At 43.7% G+C, this 26615-nt stretch overlaps 1 protein-coding gene across 2 annotated transcripts in view; it reads left to right on the forward strand.

Moving 5' to 3' along the window:
• Window positions 1-26615, forward strand: part of LOC135259145 (semaphorin-3D-like) — a 44921-nt gene that overhangs the window by 15342 nt on the left and 2964 nt on the right. For both annotated transcript variants that reach the window (XR_010331210.1, XM_064343123.1), the window contains exons 3-17: window positions 62-213; window positions 7079-7141; window positions 7385-7504; window positions 7940-8033; window positions 10072-10200; window positions 11674-11816; window positions 13722-13836; window positions 13929-13998; window positions 14713-14857; window positions 16516-16738; window positions 18171-18259; window positions 18995-19036; window positions 20067-20224; window positions 21235-21299; window positions 21566-21705. Coding sequence is in view for 1 of the 2 variants with exons in the window: in XM_064343123.1 (XP_064199193.1) it covers window positions 62-213; window positions 7079-7141; window positions 7385-7504; window positions 7940-8033; window positions 10072-10200; window positions 11674-11816; window positions 13722-13836; window positions 13929-13998; window positions 14713-14857; window positions 16516-16738; window positions 18171-18259; window positions 18995-19036; window positions 20067-20224; window positions 21235-21299; window positions 21566-21705 (1748 nt within the window). In the remaining variant the exon portion in view is untranslated. The remainder of the gene's footprint in view (window positions 1-61; window positions 214-7078; window positions 7142-7384; window positions 7505-7939; window positions 8034-10071; window positions 10201-11673; window positions 11817-13721; window positions 13837-13928; window positions 13999-14712; window positions 14858-16515; window positions 16739-18170; window positions 18260-18994; window positions 19037-20066; window positions 20225-21234; window positions 21300-21565; window positions 21706-26615) is intronic.

The following is a 26615-nucleotide window of genomic DNA, read 5'->3' on the forward strand; positions in this document are numbered from 1 at the left end:
GTCCGTGTGTGTGTGTGCTTGCGTGTCAAAGTAAGCTGATGAGTTGCTGTCCCCTCCCCAGAGCTGCTTCACTCAGGCACGGTGGCCCCTTTCCGTGAGGGGCTGCACTCCCACACCCTGCTGCTGGATGAGGAGAGGGGCCGCCTGCTGCTGGGGGCCAGGGACCACATCTTCATGCTGGACCTGGAGCACCTCAACAGGAGCCCAAAGAAGGTACAGTATGAGAACAGGACCCCAAGCTCGAGACTCCCCTCATATCCCTTTCTCTGCAGTATCATTTACCTACAGGCAGTTCACGGCAAGGTGGAATTACACCTCTATAGTGATAATTTCTGTAATTGAGTATCACTTTTTTGATGCTTTATTTGTTTTGAATTCCAAGTTCAAAGTTTTAGTAACTACTACTTGTAACTATAAGAACAATTGTCATTGTGTAGTCATTGTGTGTTGTCCTTTAGTTATAAAGCAGTTGTTGCCCAGACATGTAGAATTTACTCAGGAGTTAAGAGAGCAAGCAGAACACACACATGCTACAGTTAATCTTCCCACGACTCAAACGAGGCGCACAGAAAAGCCAAGACCGCCATGGTGAGTAGCCGTTTATCCTCCAGACGAAATTTAGCGACAAGCTTCAATGTGTAGTTGTCACTCTCCGATGCACCATTTCTGCTGTAGAAAGCTGCTGCAGAGTCATGTAGTTACAGCAGAAAAGCAGCTTTTGCTGCAACTTTCTGAGCTGCGGTACAGTAGCAGTCATGCTGTGAGCCAAGGGTCAGGAGCCACCAGGCAGAGAACTCCAGGGCGGGAACAGTCGCACTGTGACCTGTGTGGGAGTTGCAGTCACACTGTGTGATACGCGGTAGAAGCGTTCACGCTGTGCTTTCACACCATGAAGCGCCAGACAGTTGCAAATAATGACAGCGTGGCGGTGGAGGATTTCAGCCCTCGTCTCCGTTTGGATTGGCCGGCCGCCAGTGGGACGCTGTCCAGCTCAGGCCTGGAGCGAAAACGATACATCATACAGTAAGCGCTCTCTCGCTGCCCGGCACGTGAAGAAGAAGCCGCAGCATCTATCTCTCATGGTTCCTGGCACCCTACTCTGAGAAGCGGCTGTCTGACATAGACTGCGACACAGACTCCATTCGCAGACAGTAATGATCCCCCAGAGCGGGTTGCAGTCTGCATACAGGGCTACACATCATCGGCATCGTCAGGCTCTGGGGTCGCAGCAGCACCACGGGGGTCCCAGCAACATGGTTGCTGTTTCTCCACCTCAGCGACATGCGTTTTATGATACATGTTGGCGTTTTCTGCAGGGTGTGCAGTGGATTTTCCAGCCCAGATCTGTATACGCAGCTGCGAGCTATGTCTTGGAGTGCTAGGGGTGTTTATTTGATTTCTATCACTTTGTTTTAGCTTCACTCAAGTGGTGTTTCCTCATCACCAACACCAGCACAGTCCAGATAACATCGTTTTGCACCAGATTGCTTTTTTAAATAAACATGTCAAACATCTTAAGTAAAGTGTGTGCCGTAAATTGATAAATGATTTAGCTAGGCCGATAAATGTTTGGGAAATGACTTTGCCAAATCCCTGGAAGTTCTACAGCCTGTAATGTTGCATGCGACTGTGGGGTTTTCAAGATTAACAGTTTTATTCAGGTTACCATGATGTACCACAGCTTAATAACTGCATTTATTCTAATTGTCATGGGAAGCCAACAACATCCAGTGATTTATAGCCTGGGACAACCCCGTCACCACAGGTTCCTGCAGCGCATACACGCTGGTGAATGCAGGCATTTTGAATCCATTCATTATCTGTGGTTTCTGGTCTGGCAAGTGAGACATAGAGAGTAACCTCTCATTCCTGTGCTGCTCTTTCTTTTCATTTTGTCTTTCTAACGCTCTACCGTAGTGCGCTGTGTACTTCCTCCCACTTTACCTCTTCTTTCATTCTCTCTTTCTCTCTCTCCCTCCTGATCGCTCTTTCCAGCCCAAACAAATCCCGCCCACTTGTGTAAAAAAAGATTCCCACGCTGGCGCACAGGCCAATTAATTCTCTGGGCGCTGCCGGCCCAATGAAAGCTGTCAGTCACTGTCGGAGAGTGTGGGGACACAGCGTGAGGATAATGCAGAGTCAGGCCGTGGCATGATGGGACACAGTTTTCACCGGGGTGGGGGGGGGTGGGGGGTTGGGGGTTGTGGGAGAAGATTTAGTGCCTGTCACACACCGACCTCACCGCCACGGTCACTCACATAAACCCAGACCCACGGCAGAATGCCAGGTCTCATGACAACTGCGGTTTTAAAGAACGGGTTCTCTGTCTCTCTCTTCCCTTTTTTGAAGGAATGCAGGAGCGATAGCTTATTATTATGATAATCTTTTTTTTTTAAAGTGGGGCCACTGTCACTGGGTTTCTGTAGCCTTTTGTCTAAGAAGTGGGGCAATGTGTTTTTTTTTTTTTGCTCTTGGAAAACCTTGCCTAGTGCATGCCAATAGGCGAAGGTATGGGAAAGTTGAGCCAAATTCCCCATCTGTCCGACGTGCTCTGGCCCGATTGCCAGGAAAATCTCCCGTAGATACATTCCCCTCTCTCATTCCCCTTATTTCCAGAGCAAATATTGCCTTTCCAAATGGCTTCAGATCTGCAGCAAATAACTCTAAAATGTTTAATCACAGAAATATGGAGCGCTGGTTATGGAACTCGACTTTTGACCTCAGGGAAGATGTTATGCTCTTGAGCATGACTCTTAATATCAGTTACTTCAGTAAATATTCTAAATTAAATTCATGATCTGCAGTGTAAGCTTTTCAGTCTGCAGTGTAAGGTTCTCAGTCTTAAAATTTGAGTACATTTTAATTAGTCAATACAGTTTTATGTAATATGAAGTTTTCAGTGAAGGAATGGTTAAGGAGTGCTTTATAGAGTGCCTTACTGAAAATGTATGATATAATAAAAATAAAATTGGCAAATTGAACATAAAGCATTAAACACGCTTGATAAAGAAGACTGGGTACATTACTGTAAACAATACATGTCATGTTCAAAAAATGGAAAATTATATTATTTTATATTGCTGAGAGAAGAATATGCTATTTAACATGCTTTTTTGCTAAAAATATGCGTGTCACAATGCCTTACCTCTAGTGGTTGTTTTAAATGAAATACAGAAGATGTAATCTCAGTCCTAGGGAACTGTTTTGTGGCCTGCTGTGGCTTCCTGTTTCACAGGGGTATAAAAATGAGGTAACACAAGTAAACCCATGCACCATCCATCACAATGAAGGGGAAAAGGGTTGTTGATACTTGCTTTTTTTTCTATTTTTGTTGATTCCCCTCAATGGGCTGTTGTGGCCAATCAACAAAAATAAGAAACTGGGGATTTCTAAACCACATTGTAATTTCAGTTGTAACTGGCTTTTGTGGACTGATGAGACCAAAACTCAACTTTCTGGCCATGCATACCAGAAGTGAGTTTGGTTTGGCGTCAGAAGAAGGATGCCTATGAAAGAACGTCATACCTGCTCTGAAACAAGGTGGTCGGTTTTTAATATTATGTGGTTGCTTTGTATCTACGGATCCTGGATTTCTTCTGAAGATCAGTGAAATGATAAACTCCAGCAAGTACCAAGACATTTTGGCCGAAACCTGGTTGGCTTCCTGACAGGTAGCTCAAACTTTTATGCAAATTGATTTTTCAGTAAGATAATGATCCCAAGCATAACTCAAACCGTATTGAAAATTTGTGGCTTGAATTTATAATCAGTGCAGCCTGAAAGATCTGAAGGATCTTCTGTATGGAGGAAAGGTCACCTAAGGAGACTTGAAGATATCTCAGTAGTGTTGTCCCTGTGAAATAACGGTGGAATAAGTACTGAAAAGGAGTGTGAATGTTCATGACACATAAAAAAATCTATAATGTGAGGATAAGTGTTATTTTCTATGGAGGCAGGTATTATGTGTTGTAAAGTATTGGAGTTATTGAAACCCTTTAAAAATAAATCATTAACATTCACAGTTTTGAGGTATTGCTTTCAAAATCATTCATAGATGCCTTATGTATAATTGTTATGCAATACAGGCTTTAACTTGGAACCCTTTTCAGTATTCATAATGCTGAGGTATTTCCTTAGAAATTATTCATCAATGCTTTATGTAGTACTTTACTGAGCGTCTTTTAAAGTTAATCTTTTTTCAACATTTATAATGATAAGGTCTTGTTTTATAATCCATAGATGTTTAACAAAGCCTTCTACTGTACCTACTTTAAAGCTAGAATAGTTTCAACATGCCTAAAGCTACAGCATTGCCTCATCTATATAGATGCTTATTAGTAGTAGTCTACTGGTTAAAGTAAAACCATGAACATTCATAATTTTGAAGCATTTCTAAATCTTTTGTGGCACACTTTTAACACGAGAGATACTGTAACAGGTGCCAAAAGTCATGTGTTCGAATCTGGCCTTTCTGGAGTTTGCATGTTCTCCCTGCGTCCGTGTGGGCCTGCACCAGGTAGTCTGGCTTCCTCCCACTGTCCAAAGACATGCAGGTAGGCTAATTGGAGACTCTAAATTGCTCATAGGTGTGAGTGTTTGAGTGAATGGTGTGTGTGCCCTGTGATAGATTGGCAGCCTGTCCATGGTGCACTCTTGCCTCTCGCCCCAGCACCCCTGGTGATCCTTCCCAGGATAAGCGAGTATAGATAATGGATGGATGGATGGATGGAGTGTGTGTCTACATTTGTCATTGAGGTGACTGATGGTGTGGAGATAACGCTGCAACGCTGTACTGTTTGAGCCTGCTGAAGACATACATTTAAGAGTTTGGATAGTGGGGTAAAAGCCCACAGCTGATATTTTCAATTCAATATTTGTTAGGTTTTCCTATGGATGCTGGATTGTGCCTTAATTGTGTTTGGGGAAACAAGCTTGTAACATTTTGATGATGTTGTGCTCGCATAAATCCAATTTAGTGGCAAAAACACATATACTATTTGACCATGGGTTTTATGATCGATGTCAGGTTAAATGGCTTTCTTTGTGCTATGAGGCTAGCCATAAAGAAAAGGTCATGAATGATGTTTCTCTCGAGAGCTGGTTTAATTTTTTCCATGTTTGTGAATAAGCCTTCCAGGTTGTGAGAGGTACTATGAATGAACTAACACAGGTGGAGAAATTCCGCTGGTGACGGAAGTGTTCCTATGCAATGTTACAGTAGGGATTGCATTGCTAGTAAATGACCTTCATGGACAGATTTAAGTGTTGGACCATACTAAATGACGGACAGCCCATAATGCATTACTGTAGTTTACCTTAGCTGCAAAGTCACAGCATGCTTTGGAAACATTTTAATTCTAACAGAGAGGTAACTGTATGTTTTATAATAATTAATGCAGTGCTTGAAACCGCTCTTGCATTTCTCAAGAGAATTAAGGATATGAGTTGAATAAAACAACACTCTTAATTTTTTGATGTGAAAGGACTTAATGTGATGAAATACCCTTAAAGTAATACGGAATATTCAAAAACACGTCACCACCACACACACACACACATGCACCTGCACACATGCACACACACACGCATGTACACATGCACACACACACATACCCACACACAATATCTCATCTCACCAGAGATTATGGACAGGGAGGTACTGAGGCCCTGATCCTTATTTTAATCCAATAAACTAGGATAAACACACGGCTTCTCCATGTTCCCACACTACAGCCTAATGTATAGAGGGACCACAGACTGACAGTTCTCTTTAAAAATGTGTGCTTTATAATTTAAATTCATTGTTTTTGTACTGTCATGTCATGTTTTGTTGTGCTGTAGTCTTGGAGTACTTATCTACAGCAGTAATAGATAGATTCAGGCGAGTCTGACTAGATCATCTGCAGGTGAAATGCCTCCATATTGACTCAACATTTATTTTTACTGAGTTTAAAAAAGCACACTCTGATACATGTTAATGAAGTAGGATTGCCTTGCTAGCCTTGTGGATAAACTCATAGGCTCCCCAAATGACTATGCCATCCGGACTCACAAAATGGGCCCTAATCCTGAACTCTGATAGTAACACACACACACACACACACACACACACACAAACACTCACACACATGCAGACACACACACATACGTTCATTTAACATAACATGAATTAATATCCAATACCAATATAATTTGGCCTGTAATATTAAAGAAGGTGCAGAACAGGAATGTCATATCTCACACAGGGACAGATGTGTACGGATATCTTCAGCTTCGCTCACCCTAAGCAAGCAGTCATGTCCGACCTAATCGTACACAATGTTCCATGCCCCAGTATAGTACAACCATTCTGGGCCTCTACCGGAGAGCTGTACTTCACTACGAAGGGATCAGGGGGCGGGGGGTGGCGGGGGTGGTGCGTGTTAGCCTTTTACAGTCGGAGCTGGACTCACATTTTGACTCCACACTGCTTCAAAGTGCCTCAGTTTAAGTCCTTTCACGAGAACCTGTGTCCGTATGTAATTATAAGGTGTTTTGCATGGATTCCACAGGCCGGTGTTATGTACGGTGACGCGTTCCCCCATTAAAGGTCAGAGGATTGCATGTTAATCAGTTAAGCTTTTTATAACACATGTGTGCACACGCAGGGCAGGAGGGATGGCTTGCCCTCCACACGGTACTGTAGGCCTGCTCTCTGGAAATACATGCCCGTTATACTGATAATTGTGCTTTCGAAATGTAAGTTGTGCACGTAATGTGATCTTCAGATCTCCTGAGTTCCTTTTGTTCACATGGCAGCCCATTGCTTTCATTATGTTTCAGACATATAGGGGGAAATGGGTGGGGCTCCAACATGGTGAATGGAAAATGGTGGTCATGGAATGCAATATAGCAGAGTCGTTGACAGCATTCAAAGACTGCATTGTTTGGCTGAAGATTACTGCAGGCAGTTTTCATTAATACTTGCATGTGAAGATGATTCCCCACTTTAGATAAGGGAAATGGGATTTTGGCCACAGACCTGCTTTGCTTATGCAAAATTTATTCTAATGCTGTATTTATGCATATTTTTTTGCAGATCAGCTGGCCTGCATCAAGAGAGAGAGTGGAAACATGTATTTTCGCTGGGAAAAATCCCCATGTAAGTCTGAATTTTTCTTTATATTCAGCTAGGAATATTTTTCATTAGCAAATTTCAACTGACGTCTTACAGAAGTTTGCTTTTCACAAATTAAAAATTAAGTGACTTGTTGGCTCAGCTGGCTAATTAATCTCAAGCGTGTTGATTTTAATTGTATTCTTTCTACTTTCAAAAATGCTAATATGCTCCATGTAGTGACTTTAATTTTTAAGTCAGTCAGTCATTCATTCTTTCCCCCTATAGACGGAGTGTGCCAATTTTATCCGGGTGCTCCACTGCTACAACCGGACACATGTGTATGCGTGCGGGACTGGGGCCTTCCTCCCGATGTGTGGTTTTGTGGAGACTGGCGGACGTGGAGAGGTAGGGGCACTGCAGAAATGACGAACAGCTTCAAAGTTGGCAGTCTGGCCCACATGTTTACTGCACTGCCATACAGTTACAAAATGTGTTTTTCATGTGGTTTGGTTTGTCTATTTTTCACAGTGAGCAAGGCGATGATTTTGGAAGTTAAAATTTCAAGTTAGATTCCCATAACTAGTTCTGGCCTATTGAGTTTGTTGCAATGCTATGGCCTCAGTATAGATCTGATTCTCCAGTGATGGGTTTGAGGATGTACTGTAATAAATTATTGCTTTCATTTAATTTCATTTTCCTATGGAATCCTGTCAATATTCCATGGCGAAATGCTTTAGTATATTGTTAAAACAATACGTTTTGAAAGATGGGTGTTATCTGATGTATCAGACATGACATGTTTTTGACACCATATTGAATAAACTTTGTCTCCCATCACAGGATGCCACATTCCAGCTCCATCTGCACAGCATTGAGCCTGGGAGACTGAAGTGCCCCTTTGACCCCTGGCAGCCCTTTGCCTCGGTCCTAACAGGTGAGAAAAACCCTTCCACTGCCGTTCTGCCCCTCGGACGCTAGCCTGACCTTATCCCTCCCTTTCCGATCGACGTCCTTCCTCCCACCTTCGCGCAGACGCTGTCTGTCTCAGCTGAGCGTCTCTGAACCAAAAAGCCACATTCCCGCAAATATATATTCATATTTTATTGAAAACAAATAGCAATAGGCTAATCATAGAGCCGGAGCCGCTGACCTTTAGACAGGCCAGCGGAGATGAAGAGATCGGAGAGGCCGGTGGGCCGCCCGCAGCCCTTTGAGGTTCAAACTCATTTATGCTCTGAAACACGCTCGGGGAGGGCAGATTAAGAGAATATATGGCCTCCACGTTAAACAGGGGGAAAAAATAATCCTCCTAATCTCCCCTCATCTGTCCGCCTCGCCGTTATTTATTCATGCCGAGAGATTTTTCTCTGACCTGCGTATGAAAGAATTTATGATCTGAGCGCCATTAAAGGGCCATGAATCTCGGGCCCGCTCGCGGCCGGCGATGACGCGGACCTCGCTTTGAAGGGGCGGCGGTCAAAGACACGGTGATTAAGAGGATGGGACGACGCGCAGGCTCCCGTCTCTGATGAGAGATGTGATTTATGACCTCTGCTGGCCCATTCTCACCTATGCTTGGAGGGCAGAGCAGAGACAGCTTCTTCATGGCTCTACGGACTTAAGGCTTTGTACACTTGCAGGCCTGGCGCCAGGCTTCGGCCTACACTGACACAGAGAGCTGCGCTCCTGTTGGTTCTCTCGTTGAAAGCCTTGGTGAAAATTCAGTATTGAACTGTGGAGCTAAACATAAATGTACAATAGGAACAGTCTGCAGGCTGCTGTAGTGCCCCCATGATAACCTTATTTGCGCCCACACATGTGTAAATACATTTATCATGGGAGTATTGCAGTAGTGTGCAGACTTTTTTGTTGCCCCTTTTCTTTTTTCATCCTTCACCTTTCGATGTACATGCAAATATATGGTGTACTGGACTGAATTTAAACAATGGGTAAGGTGGCAACTTATATCTGAAAGAGTCATTATCTGATTTCTTATTTAAGCAATCAAAATTATTGAGTGGTCATTGTAATTCTTTTACCTGTGTTTCGCAAGTTCACTTCCATGGGAGGTGTGTTAGCCCTCTTGTCTTGCTTTCTGGGTTATTCAGTAGTTACTGTATAGACTTTGAGAGGCGTGACTATACTTCACATTCAAATGCTGTCCGCGCATAGTTGCACATGAAGTTCCTAAACTGGAGCTCCTGTGGCCCACTGTTTAAACATCACCCTGACCCACTTAGCCACTTCAGAAAAGAGAGTGTCCTTTGTGATACTGTAAAGTTGTGGATTTTTAAGGTGCTGGATGTGCACGTCTCTCAGTCTTGCGGAGTTTATAGGGCCAAGTGTCTGAGCAGCTCACCAATAGACGCTCTGCAGCTTGTCAGTAGCAATCTGAATAAATTTTCTTTCTATTCTGGTACCATTATGAGGACCTGAAGAGAAGCGACCAAGCAAACATCTTATAAAGGATGTGGTCTCAAGTAGAGAGCCGTTTTTATTCTGCCAATATAAACATGTGTCTGTTGTATATGGCTGTAAACCAGAATGGAAAGACTAATGGTTAATGTACACATGACTCATGCTAAGAAGCCGCCACAGTTCCCTGTGTTTAGTTTTTCTTCCCCTATAGCAGTAGACAGAGCACTTTGTTTGAATTCAGAAGCGAATATATGAGAACTCAAAAGTTGATGCAACAATGCACTCCCTACTGTTTCTGAATGCGTTCTCCACTGGGACAGCTCTGCTGGTGTGCCTCTTACTCATTTCATATTGAACGGATAATGAACTTATAAACTTTAAGAAAGCTACACTGTCTACGGGGAACGAATCAAGATTTGTTTTATCGTGATCCAACCTTGAGCGCTGTTGAGCTTGAGTTTTCATTGGTCTTGAAAGGTTTTCCCATCATGCCGTTTTGCCTTGGCTAACTGACTGATCGGTTTTGAGCAACCTGAGCTCTTTTTTGCTTACAGATCAGTATCTGTATGCTGGAACGGCGTCCGACTTCCTTGGAAGGGACACGACGTTCTCCCGCTCCCTCGGCCCTCCTCACGATCAGCATTACATCAGGACGGACATATCGGAGCATTATTGGATCAACGGTAAAGCTAAATCCTAATCACATTATGCTCAGCTCCAGTCGGAACGAATGCAATCTGACACGCTAGTCATGTTCAGTCACTTTCACTTCCATAGTTGGAGAATGTACTCTCTAGTGTTAGAAGAATCTGTCCTAAGATCAGACCATATTTGGTCAATGTGCTAATACACTGCTGATAAGTATTCCTGGCATGGTTCCCATGACACTTTTGCTCATATCAGAGAGAGATCAGACAGGTTTGGGGTCCCTGTCGCTCCTTTTTTTCATTCATTGAGTTCCTACCCTTTAAAGGAACTTTCCATTTAACATCCAGATCTGAGTGAATATTTCCATGAATGGAAGGCCTTGTATTGTCACAGTATAGTGATGATAATTGGGTTTTTGGGTGGGTGATTGGGTGATTGTACTCCCTATCCAACACAACCTTCAAATGAACTAATGTACTTCCCATACACATTACATATATATTATAACTTAGATTGAGGTCCCATACATGGTATATATATTATAACTTAGATTGAGGCTTTATTGCACAATTAATGCACAAGCAAAGTAGTAGACACTGCAGCTCCCTTAAGAATGTAGTTGAGCATCACTGAGCTAATCTACATTGAAGGGCTCCTGTGCTTATGTTCCCTGTCAAGAGTACACCCATTCATTTGTGGTGTTTCTATCGGGTTTACACAGGATGACGAAGGTCCACACACACCCAGTGCTATTGTGTTTCCAGTGGATGTGACTGCAGCCCCACTGCCATGCCCCCCTGCACTGCTGCACATTGTCTGTTTAGGCAGGGCTGGGAGAGGCCTTTGGTCTGGGTTAATGATACACTGAAACGTTCAGCCGGTTTCATGGGGTTCCAGATGTTGACACACCTCGCTGGCATTCAGGGAGAACTGCTGTGATCCTTCTTTCCTGCCTTCCACTCAAACCCTTTCTTCCTCCTAGATTTTTGTTGGAAACACCCCTAGTACAGTACTAACAAAAGCCCCTCTATATTCGAGAACAGACGCACATTACCTCAGTGTAAACTCTCCCCAGTGACCAACAGAGCTGCACAGATTAAGATATAATGTTCATAATGTTAATGTAACATGCACACACACACACCCACGTTTTTATTTCCCCTGTCTGAAGGAATGAATGGGAATAATTCCTCCATTAAATTTATTGCGAAGTAATGCGCACATTAAATGGAGGTTGTCAGAGAAATAATTTCATTTTATTGTGCAGAGTAGTCTTAGCAATGACATTAAAGGAGTAGAAGGCAAGATGACACGCTGAAGTAGGGACAGCCCTGGAACTTGACTGTAAATGTACATTTGGACTGTAGATCAATTTACACACCTGTGAACGTCACCTCTTTTGTGGACTTTTCAGCTGTCTGTACGTGAAGTAAAAAAAAAAAACGCTGTGTGAAATCTGACTCACGCTATGAATTGCGATGAAAATAAACACCATAAATTGTCAACAGAAGCCAAGTTTATAGCGGCCCATCCCATCCCTGACACCTACAACCCCGACGACGACAAGATTTACTTCTTCTTCCGAGAGGCGTCCCGGGACGGGGGCTCCGGCGATAAAAGTGTCCTGTCCCGCGTGGCCCGTGTCTGCAGAGTGAGTCTCGGGAGGGGGGGCTGGACGGACCTCATGCCCGCGCGTGGATGCTCCCTCTCCTGCACAGGAAGGGGTGGAATTACCAGCTTTGATTTGATTGATCTAGGTCTTGAGCACAGCTCCTTGCGTAAGAGGTGTTTAAACCCCCCTCGGGAAGGGAGCTTCCTGGTACATTCTTCTTTTTGTAATCTGCTGAAAGAGGGTCGAACCACTCCTGTCAGGGGGGATTAAATCACCGCTAAACTCCCCCTAAACTGCTAGTCGCAGAGGTCCAGAAGAAAGCAGCAGCTCTTAAAACTTATGCAAGTCTGTTGTATAGTTTTCCTGGTTTGTATTAAACGATGCTTAGGAAAGGCAAAGCTTCTATGGAAAAGAGAACCAGGAGACTATTGAAGTTCAACCACCAAGTTTATGTTTGTCAGGAAGCCACTAAACATGGAATGTGTGCTTGACACAGTCAATCAAACATTTTTCCTAGGTTTCTTTCTTAAACCCTCAAATGTGCATTGGCTTTTTTAGGGGGTTATTAATGAGGTAGAAATATCCTCTGTATTCATTTGCCTGTCATATCATTGTTTGAAGTTGCATGAGTCATTGATTCCATGGTTTATGCGGACTAGCTAGGATATTGAACATCTGGTATTGCAATTAGATAGGGAAGTGGTGGGGATGTGTTTTTGTCTTTATTGTCATCATCTCATCAATTAATTTTGACACAAGAGAGGCTCCAGACATCAGGCATAACACTCTGAAACAGTAAATCATGGGGCCTGTTTTCTACTTGATGCTGGTTTAGTTTGCAATTCCAGCAACAAGTATGGAACCATGTGGCAGTGGTACGTCACAGCTCATTTAAGTCATGTTTGGGAAAACAATGTTGGAAATCCATTTAAAAATAGCCAAGTGATCTTGCATTAGGTTAAATTCATCTGCATTTCATCCCCATTTTAGATCTCTGGCAATTCTGGCTTCACTACAGAAAAAGGGTTTTATCCACGTGTTGTAGTAGTCTAGTTGTACACATTTGACTTTTACGCATGTTTAAATATATTTTGCATGCCTATTGCTTATGGATCTAGACTAGAATTTCAATACACTTTTACACCCCAGACTGGTAAATACTACATAAAAATACAAAAAAATCTATTACAAACACATTTTCGTTCCGTATTAATTTTGGATGGTAGTGAAATTACTTTTAGTGACACACAGTTCACCCTGTGAACCGATCTTCTTCTGTCGGCTCTGAAGACAAGCTAGCCACCCAATAAAAATTCCAAGCTGTATTGCAAAAATTCTTGTGTAAAAGCACACAGGCTTTTATTGCTTTAGGAGCAAGCTGTAATACTCCTTAGAGCGGGATTCTTTTCAGGATAATTGGAATAACACGAGTTAGGCCATCTTTGAAGATTAAAGCTTTGAGAATACAGTGTTATTAAGCCTTAAGGGTCTTTGTGTGTTGTACGGAGAGCATTATTGTAGCTTTACTGAGAGCTTGGCTTTTACCTTTAGGTTAGCGGTCACGCAGTGGTCTATAGAATCATTTGTTCAGGTCATTCAAAAGCATGACAAGAAAATTCACTGAAGGGTCTCCCCTTGATGCTCTTAGGAGATGTTGCTTTGTGAGGAGGAACCTCAGAGCATAATGATATGCAAATCTGACTGAATAATTAATTGCTATGGTTGTCTTTACTTCAAAAACCCCCACCTCTCTCCTGTTCTTTATTTGTATAATTCATTGTTGGCTCCTCCTAACTGCCTGGAGAACTAATTAGAGCTAGCTCAGAAATTCCTCCAGAACACCATTCAGCTAAATGAACCACATGCTCAAGTGTGTCTTGTGTGTGCTAATCGAGGGAAAAGCCTGTAATGTAAAGATCTTTTATAGCAACGTTTGTTTTTCAGAATGATATGGGAGGACTAAGGAGTCTGATCAACAAATGGACCACGTTCCTCAAGGCCAGGCTGGTTTGCTCTATACCAGGGCCGGACGGAGTAGACACCCACTTTGACGAGCTGCGTAAGTCTCGGCCTACAGGGCTCTGTGTGTTGCGAGCAGAAAGACAGGAAGTGAAGGCCTCAGCTTCCATTTTTTTTTCATTCTGTTTGTAGAGGACATCTTTCTGCTCCCTACTAGAGATGAGAGAAACCCCACTGTCTATGGAGTCTTCAGCACCACAAGGTACATCCACTGTCTGCTTCCTGCTCCAAAGGAAGAGAAGTTACATGCTCTCTGCCCATACAGCCCCTGCAAGGCAGTGCATCCTAATGTAAATAATCCCAAAATGTAAATGTTCATTGGTGGCTTTGCCCTGTGATTGGGCATGTATATATCCCACAACTGACTCACGCATCTTTAAGTGCTTGCTTAAACTGTTATGAAGTAGCTCATAAATAATGCTTTCTTACATTTCTGAATAAGATATAATATGACATAATTATTTGAACCAGCCGACATGCATATATAAATCAGGGAGTACATTTCCATTTTTGTTCTTAGTATTTCACACTGGTTTGGAAGTAATATTAACCATATTAACTATCTAAGTAAAGAAATTATGTTAAATTCACATGAATTCATATGAATTTACAAGGCTTTTCAGAGATATTAAGACCACACATTTCATGCAGTTGTCTAAACAGTATCATGCTGATAATTTTATAATTGGCTGTTAATTAACACCGTCCTCTGTTGAAGAATTAATTTAGAAATCAGTCAAAACATTAGCAGTAAAGCATGTTTTGCATAGCAATGGAATTTTAATTGTATAAAACGTCCTGAAAATATTATGTGGTTTCTAATTGCATTGTGATAAGGTAATGGTTTGTTCTCTAAATGTCTATTGCCTGCTAGTGAGAAAGGTGAAATGTGACTAAATCAGCGGTGGTTTCCTAGCTCTGTATTCAAGGGCTCAGCAGTGTGTGTGTACAACATGGCTGACATCCGAGCCGTATTCAATGGGCCGTACGCACACAAAGAGGGACCCGACCACCGCTGGGTGGAGTACGAGGGGAGGATACCGTACCCGAGGCCTGGGACTGTAAGTGACTTTCCCCTTCACATGACAACTGGGAACAGAAAATCCCTGGTTGCAAAACTATAGAGGAGAGACAACTGAAAGAACAACCTTGCAGGAAAAAAAAAATTTAGTTCTATAATTTTGTCTGTTGATATTCTTGAGATGCAGAACGAGTCTTAATCCATGCAACATTATTGGATTCCTGTTGTTCCGTAGGACTATCACCCTCAAATTAAGTTAACTCTGTGGTGAATCTATTTTCAGTCCCAGTGTTTACAGATGCAACTGCTCAGCTAACGCAAGGCGTTGGCCAGAGGGCAAAGGGTAAATGTACTGGCCAGATTTAAGGGTGGCATCCATTAAAGCTTTCATGCAGACATGCAGCATATTTGTGCTTCTCAAAAAGATTGTTTTGTACTCTGAAGTGGAAAGGAGATGGTCCAGTGCCCTCATAGACCCTGTTGAATAGTTTATATATAGGTACTGCAGTAAAACATATCTTTCTTTGCTGACTCCCTGGGGGTCTTAGCTAAGGGTCATCTAAAGTAACCATTTCAGAAATGAAAACAAGTGTTAGCAGCATATTAATGATCCTGTCAGGACGGGTCCTTGTCGTGGCGGTAGTGAAGGATTCTTTATTTACCAGTGCGCTACAAAGGGAGATGGTTCGCCCTGCTAACAAAATAGCCCAAGGCTTGGCCTCGTTTATTTGAACAGTGATATTATTCACTGTCTAATGAATCTGATTGCGCTTTCGGCCTCCCTTTGATCTGTCTGTTCCGCGCATAGTAAGCAGTAGATCAGTTCCCGCAAACAGTATTACCCAGGTACACTTTCCTTCTACATTAGCAAAGTTCATGTCCAGAAAATTGTGTTCATGAAAATATGATTAAAAAAAAAAAAGAAAATTGGAGACCCAATCCAATTTTTAATTCCCGCAGCTATTAATCCCCAGTAAAGACAGTTAACCCTCCTGTAACTGGTAAGTTGGATTGCTTAGTATGCTTCAACTGAATTATGTGTTCTGATTTTCCTAAACAGAGCATATCTCTTTTAGAAAGTGCATATGGTGTGCAATGATCAACAGGTCTTTACTCTCAGCTGATAATTTTGAATACTGGGATACTAGGAAGATGACAGCTAAACGACTAATTAAATTGATATTGTGCAGTAAATTAAAAATGATTTAATCATATTTATTTTTGATGGTAATATACCGTAAATGGCCAGTGCCTATTTATGTAACGAATGAACAATTGAAGCAGTTGATGAATGCATATTGAAATATTGATTGGTGTTTGCGGTGTATCCTAGTGAGCTATTTTAAAATTAGTTGCACAAATGTACTGCAGCTCATAAAACAGAAATTCTACTATTTGATATGACAATGCACTTTATGGAATTCTGTACTCTGAATTGAAGCCTATGCAGTATTTACTGTCATTTTGCTTTTATTCATTCACCACTAGAGGGAGACATTGTCATTTCCAAATTTCCTAACAATTGTATCCTTCAAATAGTACAGGAATTATAACCCCATTGTAAATTTTGCTGCAGACAGCAGTCAGTAGAATACCAATTAAGTTATTCAGAGAGCACGTTGAAGCTTACAGTGAGGCCTTCCCACTTCTGTCATCTGAGCTTAATGAACACTTTATTCTTTTATTTTTTTATTGCAGTGTCCAAGCAAAACTTATGACCCACGGTTCAAGACAACCAAAGATTTTCCAGATGAAGTGATCAGCTTCATTAAGAGCCACCCACTAATGTACAACGCTGTGTACCCAGTCACTGGCGCACCCGTGTTCACCCGGGTCAATGTGGACTACAGGCTGACTCAGATAGCTGTGGACCGTGTTGTGGCTGAGGATGGACAATACGCTGTCATGTTTCTAGGGACAGGTATGATATTATTTGGAAAAAATAGAAAAGGCTTTTTCTGCTGATATATCTTTTAAATATGTCATTTCCAAGGTCAGAATGGATTTATTTGATGCACTGTATAAAACAGATGTTTACCTTGTCAGTACTTTTTGTTTGGCATTGTTTATATACTGGCTTGATTACAACACAGCCATCAAAATATGGGGACAACGGAATGTTTAGCTTGAGTTTAAAACCTCAAAAATGTTACAACTGGAACAGCTATCCAAATCTGTGTAACACAGATTAGCTGTTCCAGTTGAATGCAGTTCTGTGGTCTACGGGTTCAATTCCCCCAGCAGTGTAGACACGCAGAATTTGATAAATTATCCTGTCAGTGGGTACATTGTCCATACTGAGCAGTTAGGGCAGTAGTATCTATGTCTTTATATGTTGTGCATGCTTAAAATGTACACACTAACAACAAAAGATATAGATGCAATTTACCATAGTGCATCTGCTACAGTGGAAGAAAAACTGAAGGGTGTCTGCAGTCTGCAGTACTGCATGATTTTTTGAAACGGACCCAAATGAAGCTTTGGTGGACGTGCTCTTATATTAGGTATGGGCACAAAGCTGTCTGAAAGGGCACCCAGAAAGCTTTTTGCAGCATATTTTCTTGGACAGTAATGTGTCTGTGTAGTTAGTTAAGTTCACCAGCAGATGGAGCCAGTCCCTTAAGTATTTATTTTTGGAAAGACTTGTTAGGACTTGTTTCTGATTTGGACGTTGTTGGAAAAGAGATGCAATTCATATTTCTTACTTCACTATCGTGTGTATCTGGTTGCATTGTCTCTTAGTCAAATCACAATTACCTGACCATTTTTACAATATACTTTTGTTGTTTGTGGCATTTCCTGGAGTGAGTGACATTTATAGCACACTGCAAAACACTTTTAAAACTATTTAAATTGTTTAGCCAGAAATCTGATATTAAAACTGTTTTTTTATCGGAAAAAAGTAGTAAAACATAGTGACTCATCATGTATTTGTCTAACTTCCTCTTTTACAGTAATTCTATCACCTTATTCAATGGAACGGCTGGTAGATCAGACTGAAATGTTAACATAGTTTCATTGTGACACAACAGCAGAGATGACAATCAGACCATTCCCATTTTGGATTGTGTATTGTTTTCAGATATCTGAAATACAGAACTATAATAAGTCATAATAAGTGACAAACAAAAATGCAACACATAAATATTGACAGATTGCCTCTCACCAAGAGTCTCCGTAAACCAGGATTATAGATGCCTTGTACTGCCAACCAAGTGTTTTTCCTCATTTTATCACTCATCGGAGAGCCATTGGCCCTGAGTAATTGTTGTGGGTTCAGTATTGAGTGGAGGGACGATAAGTTCAGACAGGGTTAGCCTGCCTGAACGGAGCTGTGTTGTATTCCCTGCCAGATGTGGGGACGGTTCTGAAGGTGGTGAGCATCACTCAGGAGAACTGGGCGACGGAAGAGGTGGTGCTGGAGGAGCTGCAGGTGTTCCAGGTGAGAGGTGGAATGAATAAAGCGCTACGGCTCGTCTCGCCAGATGTGGCAAATGGCGGAGAAGAAAAAAAAACATCTTCGAGTGTGCTTACATAGTCCTACGATACGAGATACAATACCTGACCTTTAAACTCTGCTCAAGGAAACACTGTCTAGACAGGGCCTATTCATAATCAGAAGTATTTATCCAGGTCCTGACAGGGGTATAGCAAAAACAATGTTGTTTTTGGCGGAACGCTTAGAGAATCTCGGGGAGGCACGTTTCACGACATCTAGCCTCTAAACAAAGCCAGAGTCGCGCTCGTGCTTACAGACACATCATGTGGTCTTATGAAGTATTAATACCATATCTAAATACAGAACAAACGCTTCCAGGACGGCTCCCTTCGGGTAGGTGGAGCAAAGCCAATCAAGTCACACAGTCTTGTGTTTGTGTTGAGCCTCCACTGGGAGACAGACGTCTTTAAAATGACTTCTCATCCTCCTGTCAGCAGGTTGCCTTTGTATCAACGCCCCTCCTTCCTTATCAGTGCCTCCATTTTGGCTCCACTGAGCTTGAATAAACAACAATTACTAGAGCACAATGCAACATTGATTCTCCCATCCACACAGCTCATGTGGCTTTATGACTAAATTTTATTTGTCATAAAAGCAAAAGTGATTTTTAGTGTTGTTTTGGTTAAGGGGTAAAGACTCTGCAATTTGAACTTGTTTTTAAATGTCTGTTCACTGCAGATCCCTTCACCGATCGTGAACATGGAAATTTCCTCAAAACAGGTAAGGACATACTTATGTATGACCATCAGTTTGCTCTATACTATCTGAATTCATAGAATTTAATGTGCTCTGCCGAGATGTCTTCCACAAAATTGTTTGGTAAATACACAGAGGGGAACAAGGATTGTTACAGAATTCCCAAGTGGATCTTTGTAACCTTGAAGAAACTAACACAAATCCAGCTGTATAGTTCAGTGGTATGCATAGTAAACTTCGTATGACATTCTCAACAGGAGAGTCTGTGAAACAAGGGCAAAATAGTAATAAAACTACAGAAATATTTTTTGAAATAATATTTTCAGGTTAAGGTTTAGTGGGTAAAGAACACAGCCGTGGCCCGACTTCCTCTGTGTCGCCTCCCAACAGCATGGGCCAGAAACCCTGCAGCTGGGAGTCTTTGAAAGCTGTCTCTCAGACCTATCGCTAATTACCAGGATGTGTGCTTTAACAGCAAACAGATAGCCCGGCCGGCCCCTGCCCCACGCACTCTGTGGGGACTTTATTATCTAATAAGTGTTCAGCCTAAGTTCAGGAGGGCAGGAGTAACGGATTTGACTCTATGATTCACCCTGGCTGCAAAAGATGCACCTTGTTTACTCAGCACGGGAGTACAGCAGGCCCTGGGTTCGCTTTCTAACTCCAGTTTCGCGTCTCAGCGGTTAGCAAGTCTCCACAATTTAATTGCCGAAAAGAGGGTTAAGATGTTTTCCTGACAGGAATTTAGAATGATGAGGGTGCTCTTCTGGGGTTCACAGTTAGGATTGGCGCGTTTCCCAGGATCGGCCTTTCCCACTGCCGAGCAACACGCCAGGTTAAGCCCCCGAGGGCCGTCACGCCTGTGTGGCGGAGCAAAGCCTCGCAAAAAATTGTGGCCCAAATGGATTGTGCTCCTGAAATGGAAATCGGCTGGGATGGGCACCGTAGTGTCAGTCATCCGTTGATTGGACTCCAGCTTCACTTCTGATCAGCCTGCCGTTGGGCTTTCACTGAGCGAGTGCATTAGAGCGTGCCTGCCCTTCTCCCCCCACAGCAACAGTTGTACATCGGCTCCAGAGACGGGCTGGCCCAGGTGTCCCTGCACCGCTGCCACATCCACGGGAAGGCGTGCGCGGAGTGCTGCCTGGCCCGGGACCCCTACTGCGCCTGGGACGGCCAGTCCTGCTCCAGATACGTCCCGGCCTCCAAGAGGTACGCCCGGACCCCCCCCCCCACCTCCGCCCTGACTCCTCGCTCTTATCAACCCATCCCCCCTTCAAAGCCAAGTGTGGAGGTGTGGGATGGTAACTCCCAGAGTCTGCTTGTCAGCTGATGCCCATTAGAAAGAAATGGAGCTTTTTTTGTTCTGGTGCCAAATGGATTTGGAGGCTCATTATTTTCGGAGCCCTCAGAAACAGGGAGTCGTGCACCTCAGGTATATGGGGGGGGGGGGGGGTGCAAAGTTTTTTTTTTAATTGAAGGGTTGGAGATTGATCCAGGCCCTGGCTCTGTCCCCAAGGCCTCGCGGTTTTGTTCTCGGCGAGAATCGGAAAATGAGATTTAGCTTGGCAGAAAGTTAGGCAGCGGAGGCGTTCCTTTTGTGCCACGGGGTATTGTGTACTATCTTCGAGGCCAGAAAATTGATTACAGGCCCTGGCTTTTCAATGATTAATGTCCGCTGTCAGTGTTGTTTTGGTGGAGGTCCGGCGCATGTACGACGCGGCAGCGAGTGACACCGCCTTGTTATTTCTGCAGAAACGAGCTTTCTGCGCTCCCCAGGGTGGCTTGTGTTATTGCGTTTCTGGATCTTTGAAAATTGATCTTGAGAAGGGCAAGGAAACACGGGGTCGAGAAACGCCACAGGACAACAGCAAGGGCAATGCTGACATTTCAGCTTTTTCCCCAAACGCCTGGCCCCGGTACCTCGAAGATATAGTTCCAGCATATTTATCACTGTCATACGCAGTTGTCATATTTGTAAGACTGATGCACATGGGTTATCAAGGGTAAAAAAGAAAAATCTCTTTAAATCAGCAGCAAAAATGGCAATGGAGACCAAGCTTTACCTGCCCTCGGGCATCGCTTCATTAACTCTGTGGCAACTCAGGATGCACCGTCCTCTTACCGTCGTGCTGCAACGTGATTGGACGCATTCAAAAGGAAACCCTGGTCTCCCAATGAAGGATGAGTTTGACCAGTCGGGCTCATGTTTGGGTTCACAGGAGGGCCAGGAGACAGGATATCAAACACGGGGATCCTGCCAGCCAGTGCTGGGACGTTGAGGACTGTAAGTGTATTTAATCGTTTCTGTACAACGTACCATTTTAGGAAAGTCCGTGTAATGCCAAAGGATCAATGTGTCACACTGTATGGATGAATGTAAACTCTCCATCGCCTTTGGTCACAGTATCTGCATGGTATTCTTTCTGTATGAGTGAGTATGATCTGTTTTTGCCTTTACCTTTGGCAGCATGTGCAGTAGATTCAAATGCATGATGATATATGGGCAAAGCTGTGTGTAAATGTAGAACCGTGTCGATGCTTTCCCTGTAGCCACTAGTATGGTGCAGGCCGAAGAGAGGCTGATGTTTGGAGTGGAGCACAACTCTACGTTCCTGGAGTGTGTCCCTAAGTCCCAGCAGGCCCTGATCCGCTGGTTCCTGCAGAGGTCTGGATCCGATCACCGGGAGGAGGTAGGACCCGACCCTGGACTGTCCTGTAAATCTTATCTACTCAATCATGGATCTGGGTGGGCTGTACTGTACTATGTGTAACTCCACTCTTGAGCCAGAGGAGTTCATCTGCACATAAGAGCGCCTGCAGCCTGGATCTAGAGCAACTCTCAAATAGACTCCACCCTGGAACCAAAGGAGCTCTACAGTATAGCAGGGCCTCTCACCTAAAGTCAGAGGGATTCACCCATAAGTAAGAGCTCTGATACCCTGGAGCAAGAGGAGCTACCATGTACACGTAATTAATCTCCTGCATTGAGGTAAAGGGGCTGAAATCCAGCCGGCCAATCGCTCTCAGAATAGAGCACGGTTCAGTAGGTTTTCTGAAAGTGACGATAGGAAAACCTTGAGCGCTAGGACCCCAAATGAACCAAGCTTCTCCTCTGAACCTTTAGGCAACCATCCAGCTCGTTCACCCGTCAGAGCCCTAATGGCATTACTGTGAGCTGTTTTCTTTTTGTTGAGAAAATAAGCACTTTCCATACAATAATCCATTCAATGAAATAGCAGATTTCAATAGCCGGGCATTCATTTTACTAATCATGCTCCAGTAACTGAATGCCTACCTGTAAGACTGCCATTTGGAAAAAGGAAGCCTGAGGAAACAGTTTAGTTGAACGTGCCAAGAATTTATCAGACACTCCTTTGAGTGTGATGTCGAGGGACTGTAACTGGTACCTCCACCACCAACCTTTCGCTGTGTTTTTAAGTAGTACTTGTGTTTTTAGAGGCAACATAATATTCACAACCAATAAACTGATTAAATAGCCATATTAAGTGGCTATAAAGCTGAGCTGAGCTGAGATTTAAAAAAAAAAAAAAAAAAAAAGGACTTTAGGTGAGATTTAGGTCGGGTGAGACTGTGACTAATGTCTTCCTCGCAGGTTCTGCGAAACTGGGCACATCCCCTTCTGTGCATGGAGGATTAGGTGGGTAATTCCGTGTCTAATTGGGACGTCACGCCTGGTTCGCGGGGGAAGTACCTTGCTGAATCATGGCTTTTTAACATGTGACACGTGTAAGGTCACGTGTAAGGTCAATCAGTGAATTGTTGCTTTTGGAGGCTCGGCGTTTTATCCTGGAAAATCGCCATGTTACTGCAACCGCCACCCGCGCCACACCCGACTGCATAACTCACAACGGGATCACCTGGGTGTTTGGGTTGGCAATTACATGGTTTCCAGGGGAATGAGGAGAGCCAATTGGAGCCCCGTGTGCTCAAACGCCTTGGCTCCCAGCCATCCCAGTATCATTTCCATTTCTGAGGCCATGGCCCTCACCGAAGTGCGCTGGAAATTAAGCTTGGGAGGTGCCGCCCTTTGTTGATTTCCAAAAACCTGAAGTATATATGAAAAAAATAAATAAATAGAAAATGAAAATATATCTAAAAATTGATCCTACCGGCCAAAGCTAAATAACTTTTCTTTTTGCTGTAAACGTGAAATGGAATGTTTGATTGCAGAGGGATTAGCTGCTTGAGACAGCCTCTTCAAAAATAATCTCATGGGATTACACTGTGAAGGCACACACCCCATTAAAGGACATGCTGTGTTTAGTTTAAAAGTGTATCAGTGATATTCAATAAGATGTCTGGGCTTCAGAATTCCCTGTGTGGCTGCTGGTTACACATCAGTTACTTGAGAGAGGATGAAAAGGGGTAAAGGGAGGCGGGGCAAAAAATGAGAAATAGAAATGTCTGCCTGTTTTTTATTAGAAACCATGCCTTTCATTTGACATGTCATGAGAATGACCTCTGTCTCCAATATAGCATATCCACATCAATGGTCTGTGATCTTTCTCTGGTGTTGAAAAGTGTACCCACAGAGAGTGTGTGCAAATACATTCACTGCAGTGTTCTTTAGTGTGGCCCCATAACACGTTACCATCTAATGTAAATGCGTTATTTTCAAGGGCAGGAGTTCAGTGTAGCCGTGTCTCTCAGACTGAGCAGAAAGTCATGTACCTTGAAGAACATATTTCTTTTGCCCCAGAAATGAGCGGTGGCGCCGAGAACAAATATGTTAAAACAAACCATTCAGAGGGTGGCTGGCTAAGTGCACGAGGAGGGTGGGGAACAATATCAAATAAACCAATTCCCTGCCAATGGCACCTCCTTCTGCTCCGCGCCGAATGTATTTCACTGGAAGCGGTGGATGCTTCAGAGCCCTCCGTCTCAGATGGAGACGAGGAGTGACGGGCACCGGAAAGAGGGGGAGACCTCGGAGGAGATGGAGGGAGAAGGGCGAGATGACACGCGTCTCCTAAACGGGATGACAGGGACGGGGGGTTTAGTCAACGCCTCCTCTGACAGCTCAATACCCGCCAGTCCCAGAGGAACGCAAACACTAAAGACAGGTGTGGAAACTTCAAGAAGGCCCGACTGTTTTTCCTATTACAATCCTCCCCCGCCAAAAAAAAGAAAAAAAAAGAAAAAAAAGAAACAGATTTCCGACCGTTGCGTCCCCCATGTGCTGCAGTGTGCGTCTGGATCTGAACTGTAAAAAAACAGAAGTATGAGAAAGGTGCAATGTGATACAGTGTAAACGCTGTGATGAACTGCATGCATGCGAGTTTGTGCTCTCTTGCATTTTTTATGGAGGCCTGGTTATTTAGCTGGCTGCAAGATGAATCTTGTAAAACTGCGTTTTATTAAATGCCTGGGATTTTAAAAAAAGAGATATATTTTAGCTCTGTGTAAAATTACACACACTTTGCTTTGCATGGAATTAATTAAAAAGAATTGCAGATTTCTTAAACTGAAGTACTGTACAAACTGTGGCTGAAGTCAAACATACATCTCACTCATAATCTCACTCTAGCTGTCCAAAAACAATGAAACTTCTTTTTCTCATATTTCTGGAAGACAATAGATTGCTCTATCTTTGTGAGGTGGACACATTCTGTACAGTTCTGGAAAAACACTCTTTTTCTTTTTTTAGCAAAAAGTCAGCACTAGTTAGCTACAACCATTAAATCAGAGATTGTTTTAATGAAGTGTGAACGCTTGCCTTTTAGTTCTGTCACATGCTTGAATTATTTTCGAAGCAATCTGAAGTTTTGGCTTTGGCTTCAAGGAGAATTATAAATGACCGTAAAGTTTGCCTGTGAACTTCCTGGTGTGTGCAGTCAGTCGCTGCGGCTTGCTGAACTCTACTGATTCTCCTGATCGATTCCCTGCTGACTCAGCTGCCGTTTTCCACCAACGACGCAGGCCTGTATGCTTATCCGTCTTCGGGCTGCGATATGGCGCTGCGAAAGGCAGTATTGTTAATAGCTTGTCTCGTACAGAAATGCTTCCTCTGCCATAATGAGGCTCTCCAGCCGCGGTAGCTGGGAGGATCAGTCTCCCTCTCGCTCATGAGCCAGCAGTCATTGGTGATTAATAGCCCGGCTCTTTAACTGCTTCCTTAACACACGGGTCCGGGGCCTTTTACAGAACTCAAGGTTGTCCTGGTTATCGATTGCCGAATTAATTAGCAGCAGCTCGATGGCGGACCGTTGGGACGAGCGCGTCTGAGGCCGGGGACTTTGATTTAGTGGACGGTCAGAGGAAAGCAAACAGCAGGGAAATCATGTCCAGAAAGTCGGTCACTGGATTTTAATTTTTTTTCTGCCGGTGGTCACTTTTGAGAAACTTTAAAGAGACATGGCTGATTTTCATGTTCTTCTGGTCTTCTTTCAGTATTCGTACGTCTTGCAGTGTGAACGTTCTGCACGTGTCACGTGCAGGCCACACAGGCATTGTGTGTTTTTTTGCTCTATTTTAACCTGCTGCTTGATCACGTGAAGGTGGCTTCCGGTCATTTCCGCACACAACGCGACACTGGCGCTCCCTCTGCAGCTGCTCCCCACACCTGTGTCCCACTCCAGGAACACTGGTGTGTTTTCCTGCGTAAAAATGAATCTATAAAAATATATTCACAGGAAGAAGCTGTTCATGTACGTGATTGTTGACAGGACCAAACTGGACTGAGATTTCCCCAAAGGAAGAAACAAAACAAAAACAGCCACTGATCAGCATTCTGAAAAAAGTGCTCTGGGCACATTGAGATTATATAACTGTCCACTGTTACTGGAAAACCGGTAACACCGCCTTTAACCCAGGGTTAGCATTTGGCTTTGGGCCTGACACCCCACAGTGACAGTCTGAGGAAAGCAGTTGTGGCCCAGCCAGGAAGGAATGGGTGGGATGGGGGCCACAGGGGCCGGTTGGAAGCGGACGACCCAGCAGAGGGTGTCTCTCGCCCTGTCGCCCCCCTGTCCTGGCACAAGCAACCGCACCTCGACTCTTGCCGGTACATGGAGGCTCATGGGAAAAGACTGGGACTTACCCAGCGGAACCCAGTCTGTCAGGGGGTCGTTCTGCTGCCTCAATCAGAGTGATAGACCACCCTCCCCCCCCCCATAGGGCTCGGCCCACTTCTCTCATCCCCTCTCGGTGACTCGGAAAAACATCCCGTGCGTCCGCGGTTGCCGACGGTCTGCCTCCTCCCTGCCGCCATCCCCTTCCTCAGGACTCATCTGTTACGCGGGGGTCAGGTGGATGACGCTGTGTTTTATCCCACGGCTACGCTCTGCATCCTAATGAGCTTCATCATGGCCACATTTCCTTTGGCCAGTCGGGTCAGTTCGACCCAGACCAGCCAAGGAAGTCCACACCCTCATTCTTATATAATGTATTAGACAAATGTATTGTGGATAATTAGAACTGTGCCAGTTCTCGGCAATACATGGAATTTTTTAACAACATTTACAGAGCTCTAATATGTTAAAGATTTATTCAAAGGGCAGGGTGAGCTCTGTGTACAGATGCCCTCTCAATCAGAGAAGCGTAAAGCGTTTGTGCTTTCCTATAAAACCTGTGCCCTCTC

Source organism: Anguilla rostrata, chromosome 7 (assembly GCF_018555375.3).
Source record: "Anguilla rostrata isolate EN2019 chromosome 7, ASM1855537v3, whole genome shotgun sequence".
Lineage (NCBI taxonomy): Eukaryota > Metazoa > Chordata > Actinopteri > Anguilliformes > Anguillidae > Anguilla > Anguilla rostrata.